At 35.6% G+C, this 12,947-nt stretch overlaps 3 protein-coding genes across 4 annotated transcripts; 2 read left to right on the top strand and 1 right to left on the bottom strand.

The window, feature by feature from the left end:
* Nucleotides 1-1,091: 1,091 nt before the first annotated feature.
* On the bottom strand, nt 1,092-4,421 carry pgls (6-phosphogluconolactonase). Of its 2 annotated transcripts, none has more exons than XM_082140143.1 (6): nt 4,283-4,421; nt 3,683-3,949; nt 2,250-2,357; nt 2,057-2,158; nt 1,648-1,788; nt 1,092-1,558 (listed from the first exon to the last, which is right to left on the bottom strand). In XM_082140143.1, exons 2-6 carry the CDS (start codon nt 3,947-3,949, stop codon nt 1,412-1,414), a joined length of 765 nt encoding a protein of 254 aa, XP_081996269.1. In that variant the 5' UTR covers nt 4,283-4,421; the 3' UTR covers nt 1,092-1,411. The 2 variants fall into 2 exon arrangements, with proteins under 2 accessions (XP_081996269.1, XP_081996270.1); XM_082140144.1 differs by lacking the exon at nt 4,283-4,421 and adding an exon at nt 4,062-4,227.
* A 660-nt stretch (nt 4,422-5,081) lies between these two features.
* On the top strand, nt 5,082-8,661 carry LOC309476801 (uncharacterized protein). The gene is made up of 4 exons (XM_082139956.1): nt 5,082-5,530; nt 7,353-7,446; nt 7,569-7,671; nt 7,789-8,661. The coding sequence occupies exons 1-4, from the start codon at nt 5,307-5,309 to the stop codon at nt 8,412-8,414; spliced, it is 1,047 nt and encodes a 348-aa protein (XP_081996082.1). The 5' UTR covers nt 5,082-5,306; the 3' UTR covers nt 8,415-8,661.
* Nucleotides 8,662-8,734: 73 nt separating this feature from the next.
* LOC309476624 (uncharacterized protein) lies at nt 8,735-12,519 on the top strand. Its single transcript, XM_082139754.1, has 4 exons — nt 8,735-9,231; nt 11,072-11,205; nt 11,296-11,413; nt 11,496-12,519. Exons 1-4 carry the CDS (start codon nt 8,970-8,972, stop codon nt 12,059-12,061), a joined length of 1,080 nt encoding a protein of 359 aa, XP_081995880.1. The 5' UTR covers nt 8,735-8,969; the 3' UTR covers nt 12,062-12,519.
* The last annotated feature ends 428 nt before the right edge of the window (nt 12,520-12,947 follow it).

Raw genomic sequence — 12,947 nt, 5'->3', positions numbered from 1 at the left:
AAGTTTTTGCTTAGGTCTAACACTAGTATTCAGAAATACTACAGAGACTGAATAAAGTAATCAAATGTAAAATAACACTGGGTAGTATTTTAGTCCTGACTAAATTAAATACATAGGCTATTAATCCTGATTCCTTAAAATAAAAGCTATGGTTTGTTGTTTTGACAACCAAATTAATGACAGACACATATGGCTGCTGTCCCTTTAAGAGCTAGTGCACGGGTCCTGTTTTCATTATACGGTCACGTGCGATTTATGCTTAAGACATAACCGACTGTGTTTAGAGGATACTCACCAAGACCGAAATTGACATCATTTTCGCATGTTTTTGACTGTTACAGCGATAAAATCCACGAAAAATAACTTTTGTTACCCGTGAGCTGTTTGTGAGGCGGCTTTACTCTATGTATGTGTGCAGAGAAAAAAACATCTCTCTCAGACAGCGCGCAAGTACTGAACAGTTTCAAATCGCGTGAATGTTTAATCAGGTAAAACTTTAAAAGACGTGCAAATGGTAAAGTTACTTATGATGCAATGCTGGCCCGATTATGCAAGTGACAATTCCGTCTATCCCGACTTCCGAAACGCGAGAGTGTATTTTTACCTCAGTATGTTTCTTCTGGGAGTTTTTTTGTTTGCCGTTATGCTCATTTGTTTTGATTTCTTCCTATAAAATCTATAACAGAGACAAGCAGCGCGAGCCTCAACAGCGTTACCAGAAAAAGCCTACATTATCATTATCAATAGCTGTTTATGTAATAAAATCTGAATCATTCTCGCGATTCGATGCTTCACTGGTTATTTGATGGATATTAGGTCCGTCAGACTGGAGAAATTTTAGCGGTAACGTGACCAGAATATTTAAGACCTATCGAATCTGAATTTAAGACATTTTAAGACTTTTTAAGGCCTTTTTTTAGGAAAACTTTATTTAAGACATTTTAAGACTTTTTAAGGACCCGCGGCCACCCTGAAGTAATCTTTTTTATGATTTTAGTTTTGGTTAACTATAATAACCCTGCATATACAGTAACACCATAGAATAGTTTTTTGTTTGCACTCTTGACACAATGCATGAAATACAACAAAAGTTATTAACCTCCAAAAACTTTATTCAAAATGTTTGGGCATTTTTTTTCTGTTGCATCTAACAAACATTTACAATGGTAACCATCATTTCCACAGTTATTGTTATGACAATAAAGCTATGGTAACAACTTAAATGACAGATTCTGAAAGCTTCAAAGATCTCTCTCTCTCTCTTTTTTTTTTTTTACAGTTTACAGTAATAACGATAACTGCAGTAATTACAGTTATGATTTTCATAAGTGCTATGAAGAAAAACATTTTGCAAACACAGTGCTTTTTAAGGACTCCATAAGAATACTAGAAAGTGCTTCTACAAGTTGTGTCAGAGTTTTGCCCCAGGACCTGGCCTCTCCACCTGAGACGTGAGCAAGGCAGCCGCCGGCTCGTCCACAAGCCAGAAGAGCTCTCCCTGTCTAGGAGCCACCAGAGCTGACGGAAGTGCGGGCCCTTCTCCACCCTCCAATACGTGCTACAGAATTAGACAATTACAGGATTAAAAAAAAACCATTCATCATTGTAGATATACAGCGGGTCTGAGGCACTACTGAAAGTGCTTACCTTGAGTACAGGAGCTTTGCTGCCTCCTGTTGACACAAACACCACACATCGGGCAGCGTTAACCGTGGGTAATGTCATAGTGACGCGCTGAGGGGGTGGTTTGGGGGAATCAGAGATTGGGGCCACTGTCTTCTGGCTTTCCTACAATGATAAATCGATACTTTAAAAAAAGAAAGCCAATAAAATACAATTCAAAACTGATAAAAGGGAGGGTTTTGTGGGAATCTAAATTATAAATAGGATTCTATAATAAGTGGGATTTAACAATGCTAAACTAAAAGTACATGTTGTGTATAGGAAATCTTATTCTAGTTATATTCCTATTAGCATGTTATCATCATCATACGTTATTACATTAATCTACTGAAAATGAACTCTGATGCTGCTTTATTATGATTTGATCTGAAACCTGTAATAAAGGATGATCTGGAAAGAGAGAGCAGGTGTGTCCATCTGGTCCCATTCCCAGCAAGAGCATGTCAAAAACTGGGATTTGCTCTGGGCTAAAGGCCTAAAATGACAAAATTCTATTAAGAGCTATGAATTAACAATGAATTAATCAAATTAGTTTAATGTATTTTGTCTATGAACTGAAATCGTACCTTGCTCAGTTTGTCAGCATAATCATCAGCACATTCTTGCACAGGTAAAGACGGATCTATAGCCAAAATCCTATCTTCTGGAATGTTGATTTTCCCAAACAATTGATTCTGTAAGATATAAAAAGCAATCACTATTCATAGTTCAAATGACATCAAACTCTCATAGAAACACAAACCTGGAGGATAAAACAAGGCGTTCTTCCGCTGCCCACCAGTTATGCATTTATTTTAGAGCTGGGCAATGATTAATCGCATCCAAAATACAAGTTTGTGTTTACATAATATATGTGTGTACTGTGTATAATTATTTTGTATATATAAATACACACATATGCATGTATATATTTAAGAAATATTTGCATGTATATACTGTATATATATTTACACATAATGTTTATTATTATATATAAATATTTTATATATAAATAACACATTTTTCTTAAATATGTACATGCATGTGTGTGTATTTATATATACAAAATAATTATACACAGTACACACATATATTATGTAAACACTATATAAAGGGAAGCAGATGAACCTAAAATATGAACGCAACGTGCTGAAAAACATGAATGCTTCACGGTCAATTTAGCACATCATGTTCATATTGTGGGTTCATCCGCGCCCATGCATAAAGTATGCATCATCAATAAGGTGTATACTGAATTTAATCACTGTCTTAGTAAATTAAGCCACATTAAGTGTTTAAGAAGTTTTTTCACATTAAAGTCAGCATGAAACAGAAGTTGTGATAGTCGATGTGGCGTATATCTAGGTTAGGGATGGGCAACTTCGGTCCTGGAGGGCCAATGTCCTACAGAGTTTAGCTTCAACCCTAATCAAACACACCTGAACAAGCTAATCGAGGTCCTCAGGATTACTAGAAAGTTGCAGGCAGGTGATTTTTTCAGGGTTGGAGCTAAACTCTGTAGGACAGTGGCCCTCCAGGACCGAAGTTGCCTATCCTTGATCTAGGTGAAACGGCTTCTCGAACAAGAAAAGTTTAAGGCGGGACTTGATTTTGTCCATGGGGAATTGATTGGATGGTTGGGATTTGCTATTGGTCGATCTCATGTGAGTGACAGGTTGATTCCGCCCTCGCGCCAGTAAACACATCATCAGAGAAAAGAAGTCGCTGCAAGAGGGAGGTGAAGTGATTTTGATTAAAGTTCCCAGCAACAGCATGTCAAAAAACAAACTTTAACAAACTGGCAGGTCGTTCACATATCTGTTTCTTTTCTTTCTTTGTTTTTAATTTTACAAGGGTAGCTAAATATTTGTGGCTTGAAACAGATGGAAAATTGACAGGCCTTTGCTGCAATTCTATGGCTGTTTTGCCAGTCACATGTCTGAATGAATGGACTATGAATGGACTTCTCCATTACTAAAAGAGCTCTACAGGCTAAGGGTAAAAGATTGCGCAGAGTCACCTTATATAAGCCATAAGTGCTCTCAGGATCACTGAAAGGAACGAGTCTCTCATCACAGAAGCCGATAAGCCATCGGCTGCAGTCCAGGTTCTCCACAGCAGGAAGATCCTTACTCAGCATGGAGACCAAACTCCCACCTGAAAGACCCAGAGAGAAGGAGCTTCTACCTGCGCTCAGAGCTTTCTCTGCACGGGAGGACACCAGCTGAGCCAGAGTTGGTCCAAGCTCGGACACAGAGGGGAAAACCACCACTCTTCGTCCAGACATCTGAAATTAAGGAAAGGTGCTTAATGATTATGCCAGTCAATTCAGATATGAAGCAATGCTGAAGCCAACTGACACAGCAGAACTCAGTACAAGCGTCAAACAGTGGCATTACCAGAAAAAACAGGTTTGACAAAAAGGACACAATAAGTGAACCGCCCTCTGCAATAATCTACTGGACAAACGTGCACTGTTTAATTTATGTATCATGGTATGAGTGCACATTAAGAGTCTACCGATAACCGCGTTCAATAAAAGCACGTCAAAATGATGCTCTGTGTCTTCCACGCTAAATTATGGAAGCTGAAATAAATTATAAAATGACTTTGAACTCACCGTGGAATGTTTTCTTAGTAGTGAGGTTCTCTTTACGTCCTGCTCATGCGATCTGACGAACAGCCAATCACAGCGAATGTTGCTTACTGTTGCATTCTGGGTAATGTAGTGCTCATTTGATATGAATCAATTCCCTGTTTCTTTCCATATATTCAGTGGATTTCAGATCCTTGGAGTCTAGTTGTCATGTAGCAACTGAATCACAGGTCTGAAAATTATCCTTTCGATTAGTTTTCATGTCTGATATGCTGTTTATTATTTTTTATTTTTTTTGATAATATTATATATGATTTATATTATCATTTTATTTAATTATTTTCTAATATACTGCATGGCAGCTATGTGTGAGTTCTATAAGCACAAGCACCGTGCAGTTGAAAGATATATAATATAATATAATATAATATAATATAATATATGATTTGTATTATCATTTTATTTAATATTGTTTCCACGTATATTCTAATATATACTTCTATACTTCAAGTGCAGTTGAAAGATATATAATATAATAAATAATAGAATAATAATAGAATAAAATAATGAAGTACAGACGTTAAAATATGCAGTGATCATATTTATTATATTATCACAATATGTAGTAATCAGAATTTCAATTTATCTACGACATTCACATGATTTGGAAGCCTAAACGTTTTCTCTATGGATGTAAAAAGCACGTTACATCAGCAGTAAATAATCGAAAGTTTGATATTTGTATTTGCCCAAATAACAGTCTCTGGCTCTCACTCGAAACGCTCCACTTCAGTAGATGGCGCTAGTGAGCAATATATTGAGATAAATCTATCACACTGATCTACACACGTACAAGAAATAGTAGGAAAGGGAACCACACTGTTGAACCATTTTAGTTATTATTATTATTAAGTTAAAGTATATACAAAATTATTATTATTATTTTAGAAGCAAATTCTGTATATCAAAAAAAAAAAAAAAAAAAAAAAAAAGCACAAAAAAAACCAGTTAGTGTTTTCCAGTCGAGAGTTTGGGGAAATATTAGAAGATGTTGTCCACTCTGTCCTCTTTCCAGAGGCAGTTATCTTCCATCATGGAAACACTGGTGCAAACAGCTGTACTGGAGATCAGCAGACTGGTGGATGTGGAGTGTGAAGTGTTGCTGTCGGAGCTCACCCGCAGCCGCAGTGAAATCTGCTCACTGAGAAACACACTGAGCTCGACCGAGGACACTGGACAAACACTCACACAGAGTTCCACATGTGTCAAGAGGTACTTACGCTTTTGTTTCGGTTTTTATGATGCATGAAAATACATATACTTTATAAGGCACATGCATGCAATCATATAGTACCGGTCAAAGGTTTGGACACTTTTTGAAAGATGTCTCTATGCTCATCAAGCCTGTGTTTATTTGATCAATTCATATTGTGAAATATTATTATGTGAATAAAATAAAATGTAATTTATTTCTGTGATGCAAATCTGGATTTTCAGCATCATTACTCCAGTCGTCAGTGTCACATGATCCTTCAGAAATCATTCTAATATGATGATTTATTTTTATAACCTATTTTTATAACCTGTGATACTTCTTTCAGGATTCTTTGATTAAATAAAAGAAAATAAAAAAAAGAAAATTTATTTGAAATTGAAATATTTTGTAACAATGTACACTATCGTTTAAAAGTTTGGGGTCAGTCATTTTTTGCTTTCTTTTTTTGAAAGAAATTAATACTTTTATTCAGCAAGGTGTTAAATTGATAAAAAGTGCTAGTAAAGATTCATTTTGTTAGAAAAGATTTCTATTTTAAATAAATGCTGTTCTTTTTAACTTTATATTTATCAATGAATCCTAAAAAAAAGTATCACAGGTTATAAGCAGCACAACTGTTTCCAACATTGATAATAAATCATCATATATTATCAGAATGATTTATGATGGAATCATGTGACACTGAAGACTGGAGTAATGATGCTGAAAATTCAGCTTTGATCACAGTAATAAATTATATTTTAAAGTATGTTAAAATAGAAAACCATTATTTTATTATTACAATATTTCTTGTATTTACAATATTTTTTGTATTTTTGGTCAAATAAATACAAGCTTGATGAGTATAAGAGACTTCGTACAAAAACACAAAGAAACAGTAATGTTTCCAAACTGTTGACCGGTACTGCATATGCAGTCAGTGTTGGGTAGATTACTTACAAACTGTAGTCAAATTACATGATGAAATGAGTAATTAATTAGCAATTAGTAACTAATTAATCATTGTAATTACATTACAGATTTTAGGTAATATATTCAGACTACTTTTTGATTACTTTTTAGAATAATTTTGGCCTAACTCGTTTATCACATTGATCAAAAGAAAACAGTTCCAAAAAAAAAAAAAAAAAAAAAAAAGATGTAACCATTAACAGATTATAGCCAACTGACTAGTGGTTGGTCTGTGTGTGCAGTTTCCCCCTTCGAAATAAAACTTGAACCTACTTTCCGAATGTATATAAAGAAAAAGTAGTTGAATGAAAACTTTTAGAGATAGACTTTTAGAGGAAAATCAATAAATTATGAACAATTTATTGCCATTGTGTGAATAACATGTAATCATAAAAAAAGTAGCCTAACTGTAATCTGATTATGAGACTTTTAAAACAATCTAATTACAAGTACTTACTTACTTTGGAATCTGATTACGTAATCCAGATTACATGTAATCAGTTACTAGCAGTGTATATAACATTTATATGATCTCATGTCCATGGATCATACTAATCAAATTTATTGGTTACACGTTCAATTCAATTCAATTCAATTCAATTCAAAAACTGTATTGTCTGTCCCCACAGGGGTAGGAAATTGTCTTTGGACAAAGGCTCAACAAACAATACAAAAAAAGTTACATGTTGTTACTATTGTAATAACTAACAACTATGCATATTACATGCAACTAAACCAAACCTTAAACCTAACCCTAACCGTTTAGTAAGTACATGTAGTTAATTATTATTACTCAGTACTTAAATGTATAATTACACTGAAACAAGGACACCTTAAAATAAAGTGTAACCCTTTTTTTTTATTCAGTGAATATGCCCAAGAAGAGATGCAGAACCATTTGAACCAGTGTGGCAATGAGGTTATTTTTATAGACAGCCCAACAGGAATTCAGCAAGACCAAGTAAGTTCTCTTCATTGTGTAAATATCCACATATATTTCCTGTAAATATTTTGAGTACAATAGCTGATGTCTATATATATTATACAAAATATAAGATATAATGTGATGTCAAAATGTCAAAGGACAGTCCACAGCAGAAGTGTGAGGTCAACCAGCCAATAGGTATGATAAAGCAAGAGCTACATGAAGTAGATGTTTGGATTGGGCAAGACAACAGTGAAGCGGGTAAGACCGGAACTAACTGTTGTATAATGGTGGATAATATTAATAGCAAATGCTTGTGAATAATTTGTAACTTCCTTCCATCTGCAGTACACTTACATCACTTTCACTTAACCATAGGAACCCACTGCAGTGAAGACGTGAGCCTGTCACCCACCAAGGAAGTTCGCAAAACTGTCCCTTGTGTTGACAGAAAAAGTAGAGAAAATGCAGCTGCAAGAGTCCCGTCTAAATCAGAGTCACTGAACAAAAACGCCTCACCCGGAGAAATGATGGGGAACCAGCCGTTGTCTAAGAAACGCACATCTGAATCTGAAAACACTTCATTTAGTGTCACACAGAGTTTGAGTGCATCAATGTCCACAAGAACATGCGGTGCCAATACTACGTCAGGGGACAAGCGGTTTGTTTGCACCTACTGTTCAAAGTGGTTCAGGTGTTTTAGTCAACTTACAATACATCAGCGGAGCCACACAGGTGAGAAGCCCTACAGGTGCACTCTTTGTGAAAAGAGGTACATTCAGAAAGGACACTTGTACACCCATCAGCGCACCCATACCGGAGAGAAGCCGTATCGATGCCCGCTCTGTGGAAAAGGCTTTATTCAGAAATGCACTCTTGACATGCATCTGCGAAGTCACACCGGAGAAAAACCCTACACCTGTATTAAATGTGGGAAAGGGTTCACAACGAAGTTTAATCTTAACAAACACATGTCTTGTCAGTCTTGCAACAACATCAGTTAAAGCTTGAGGAAAGTGTGCTCTTGTTTGACATTGGTTTTAAACTCCGCATTGGTTTGAGCTATTTATTTGTTTCATTATTATGATCACAGGCATTGATAATTATTTGTATTTAATTTTTTACAGTTTTCTATAATTCATGTTATCAGATCAGCATTAAATACAAAACATGTTCAAAAACAATGAAAATTGTTTGATTTATTTATAATTTTTTTGTTTTACTTTAAAAAACACCGAGCATTTAAAAAAAAAATTTTTTAGAATGCAAGTAAATTGGAAAAATAACTTTGATATTCTGTCATCATTTCAAATTACACAGTTTCCATGAATCTGTTATTATTTTCGTGCTATTATGTATACAATGAATCAATGTTATTATGAAAACAAGCTTGTCTACACGTTGGTTTACGGTAATTCATCCCATAATCCTTTTCGGTCACACGCTATTTATGGTGTGTTTCTACAAAAAGACAGTGGAGAATATAGCGACAGTGTCTTTTAGATGAAGAAACGGCTATATTAAGAATTTTCTTGTAACGTTAAAGGTTCCCGTAAACAATGGACATCATGAATACCACCGATTTTCAGACGCAGTTAACATCGATAATGGAGATTATGGCGAGAACCGCTGTTGTTGAAATAAGCAAACTTTTTGAGGAGAATTCGTTGCTGCTGCGTTTAGAGATTTCACGATGTACAAACGAAAATGAATCTCTGAAAAAGAAATGTCATTTTTTGGAGAGTGAACTTCAGTCTTCTCGGAAAACCGCTGGAAAGATGAACGGGACAGAAGCTCCATTCAGCCATCCGGGACTTCGAGGTGATTTATAAAACGCGTGTTAAAAATAGACTGATACTCTGAATTTTGTCTTAATTAAATGCGAATTATGATGTTCCAGGAGAATGAGAAGCTGAATTTAATATCTGAGATGGTAAACTGAAAGCCGTAAAACAAAATGCTCCACAAAAGATGATCCCTGTGCCCTTGAGAGATGTTGTTTGCTGACTTTCATGTCCATTTAAGTTGTACTTGGTCATTCTCTGGAAAAGGTTTCGGTTCCCATTAGTTACAATCGGTATAATTTAGAGCTTAGTGAACATGGTTTGATAGATTGGCTCTGTTAATTCTGTAATGCACAAACTTGAAAATAAGGCCTTTGTTTTAGTTAAAGGGGTAGTTCACCCAAAAATGAAAATAATTTACCCACCCTCAGGTTATTCTAAACCTGCATAAAAAAATGTCTTCTGTTTAACACAAAAGAAGATATTTTGAAGAATATGGGTAAGCAAACAGTTTCTGGTGCCCACTGAGTTCCATTGTATTTAAAAAAATATATATACTATGAAAGTCAATGGGGACCTGAACATTTTGTCATCATTTACTCACCCTCACGTCATCCTAAACCCGTAAGAATTTTGTTCATCTTCAGAACACAAATGAAGATCTTTTTTTTATAAAATCTGAGAGCTTTCATTAACAGCTATGCAACTACCACTTTGACACTTCAAGAAGTTCATAAAGAGCTCGTAAAACTAATCCATATGAATTGAGTGGTTTATCCAAATTTTCTGAAGAGACACAATCGCTTTATACACAGAATAGATTGAATTTAAGCTTTTAGTCACATATTTAGGCTTATTATGCCGTGCATTTCTGCCCTTTAAAAAATAAATGGCATCTGGTATCATGGAGCTCAACTTTATTTTCTTTTAATCATTAAGTTGTTTCTTAGGATATTCCCCCCTGACATTCAATCCCAAAACATTTGGAATAGATTTACCACAATACATGTTGTAAAATAAAGTATTATAAGAGAAAATTACGAGGATGTTGGAAGATCTCGATGAAGAAGACAAAGTATGTGATGCACCTTGGGTTCAAAGGAGTAGGAATTAACTCAGAACTTTCTAAACTCAAACAGTTAAAATATAAGCCCCTTTTACACAGCACTTTGAACCCGGGAAATTGCCGGCAAATTGCCAGAGCGCCTTCTGTGTGAACGCAAACTCGACCCGGGATTTATGCCGGGATCGATGCCGGGTCGGGACCTAGTAACATTGCCGTGTTCAGTCCCGGTGTTGTGCCGAATTTCGACCCCCTGCCAAATTATTACCCCCCTCGTTGAAGTCAGTACCTGATTGCCTAATCCTAACCCCACCCCTAATCCTAACCCCTCCCCCACAGCTAATCCTAAACCTACCAATACTAGGGGGGTAATAATTTGGCGGGGGTCGAAATTCGGCACAACACCGGAAAATCACTGGCAGTGTGAATGAACCAAAATCAAACGAACCCGGGTCAAATCCCGGGTCACTTTATCCGTGTATTTTCCGGAATCTCTGTGTGAAAGGGGCTATACAGTACTACCCCTAATGTAAATTAAGTTTATCCTGTTGTAACAGCTGCTATCTGTATGTTAATGAACTTCAGACAGACAATTGTCTGAAATAGATCTCAGATGGTCCCCCACCGCTCCCATTCTACAGTTGATGGCCATTTGTTTAGGATCTGATCTCCAGAAATGGTACAATATTGAAATATTGTTATATTTTAAGACTATAATCAGATTCATTTGGCCTGTGGTGGGTAAATAAGATTTCTCAGTGGCTACCTTTTTTAAATGTAATTGTACTTTTTTAAATGCCTACATGTTCAACAGACACTGGACATCGTCCCACAATTGACAATGTCTTCGGTAAGGAATGGTGCATGAACCTCTGGAGACACCAGGAGTCAAGTATTGGTGAGCAGGAGGACGACACACACCTGGACTCCTCAACCATCACAGAAGAGGTTGGTCTCATGTACTGCTGAATATGGAGTTCTCTTAAAAACAATCATAACACAGCTAACTAGCTCCCTCTTTTATTTCCAACCCTTTAGCCAGTAAATTTGCTGGATGAAGAACCAGATGTAATTATGATAAAAGAAGAGACGCTGAAGATTGACGATTGCTCTGGGAAAAATAAACCTCAGGCAGACCAAAGGAGCCGTTTGAGAGGTTTGTGGAGAAACAACTTGAGAACAGCTGCTATTAACTCTTATTATATTCAGATGTTAATGTGTCATTTATCGAATTGCAGGTCCAGCAATGACCAGTAATGAGAGATGTGTTGCCCAGAGCTCAGAGGATTTTATCACATACACGGTACCTTCAGATGAGCAAGTCCATTTGAACGTGCAACAGCCACAAGCCGAAGAGCAAGCTCTTGAAGGAACAATTTCGACACATGGAGACTGTACAACAGGGTCAGATTTGAGTGCTGATGTTGAATTTTTTCCAAATCACCGGAATTTCAACCAGATTTTTACACAAAAGAAGAAATTTAATTGTGTGTTCTGTGGGAGAAGCTTTGAATATTTAAGCCATATGAAAAAACACATGCGGACACACTCCGGAGAAAAACCTTATGTCTGTACTGTTTGCGGTCGAAGGTTTGCTCAAAAAATATATCTCACAACTCACGAGCGCACTCATTCTGGCGAGAGGCCGTTCACGTGCGTGGAGTGTGGAAAGAGTTTTTCTCAAAAATCTTCTCTGAACGTTCACCTCCGAAGCCACACTGGAGAAAAGCCATTCAGCTGTTTAGAATGTGGCAAAAGATACGCGTACAAAACTGCCCTTAAATCACACCGATGTGTTAGTTAGAATAGAAATTATATGTTACTTATGTAACAATTGTTACTTATGTGTACTTAGTTTTATTATGAAACTACTGTCTGGGGCTGCGTTTCGTTAGCTAAGTTGATCGTTGAGACCATTTGATGCTTTTGGGAAACACAGCTTAGATCATTGTATTATATGTTGGTTGAACAGAAGGATAAACGTGATACTATTGAAAAAAATCTGTATTCAAAATTTAAAAGTGGATGAAAATGCTGATAGTACAGGTTGTGTGTTTGTGAACATTGTGAAATGTTTTCTTGTGTCCAATTTTCTGCTACTTTTGGAGAACAAGAACTATGGGTTTATTGCTGTAACTTTTTGATAACTAACTTTGATAACTTACCCTATAACTTAAGTATTTTCAATTTGTTTCCTGAATAAAATGTCTTTTTTTTAAATAAATGTGGTAATATTTTCACAAACAAGTGAAAATAAGATGATCAACTGTTTAAGAGTATTTTTCAATTGATGCATTAAGGACAAAACCACATACACACACACAAATCATGCGTTTCAACTAGAAAATGCCTTTCACAATCAAATTCATATTAAACTTTTCAATTTCACATTAAACTTTTCGCTTACACTGTAAGGTTTAATTTGTTCATATGTTTTATTTACACTAGTTAACATGAACTAACAATGAACAATACGTCTACAGCGTATATTAATCTTAGTAATAATTAAGTTAATAATTAACATTTACTAATACATTTTCAAGATCAAAAAGTTCCATCTGTTAGTTAATGCTCTGTGATAAAGATGTTATTTTTGTAATGAAAGATGTTATTTATTTTTAATGAAAATTTCTCATTCACAGACGAAAATGGTCTAATTAATTGTCCTCTAACTTTTCTTTTTAATTCAA

The sequence above is a fragment of the Leuciscus leuciscus genome (genome assembly GCF_965113295.1).
Source record: "Leuciscus leuciscus genome assembly, chromosome: 1".
Taxonomy (NCBI): domain Eukaryota; kingdom Metazoa; phylum Chordata; class Actinopteri; order Cypriniformes; family Leuciscidae; genus Leuciscus; species Leuciscus leuciscus.
This window is presented reverse-complemented; position numbering and strand designations above follow the sequence as displayed.

Bases quoted from the DNA above. Each gene is read 5' to 3' on its own strand.
- LOC309476801 (XM_082139956.1), top strand. From the start codon at position 5,307: ATGTTGTCCACTCTGTCCTCTTTCCAGAGGCAGTTATCTTCCATCATG. The intron at 7,447-7,568 runs GTAAGTTCTCTT...AAAATGTCAAAG, and splicing joins CAGGAATTCAGCAAGACCAA to GACAGTCCACAGCAGAAGTG. The intron at 7,672-7,788 runs GTAAGACCGGAA...ACTTAACCATAG, and splicing joins GCAAGACAACAGTGAAGCGG to GAACCCACTGCAGTGAAGAC.
- pgls (XM_082140143.1), bottom strand. From the start codon at position 3,949: ATGTCTGGACGAAGAGTGGTGGTTTTCCCCTCTGTGTCCGAGCTTGGA. The intron at 2,159-2,249 runs GTACGATTTCAG...TTGTCATTTTAG, and splicing joins ATGCTGACAAACTGAGCAAG to GCCTTTAGCCCAGAGCAAAT. The intron at 1,559-1,647 runs GTAAGCACTTTC...CTAATTCTGTAG, and splicing joins GCAAAGCTCCTGTACTCAAG to CACGTATTGGAGGGTGGAGA.
- LOC309476624 (XM_082139754.1), top strand. From the start codon at position 8,970: ATGGACATCATGAATACCACCGATTTTCAGACGCAGTTAACATCGATA. The intron at 11,206-11,295 runs GTTGGTCTCATG...CCAACCCTTTAG, and splicing joins CCTCAACCATCACAGAAGAG to CCAGTAAATTTGCTGGATGA. The intron at 11,414-11,495 runs GTTTGTGGAGAA...ATCGAATTGCAG, and splicing joins CCAAAGGAGCCGTTTGAGAG to GTCCAGCAATGACCAGTAAT.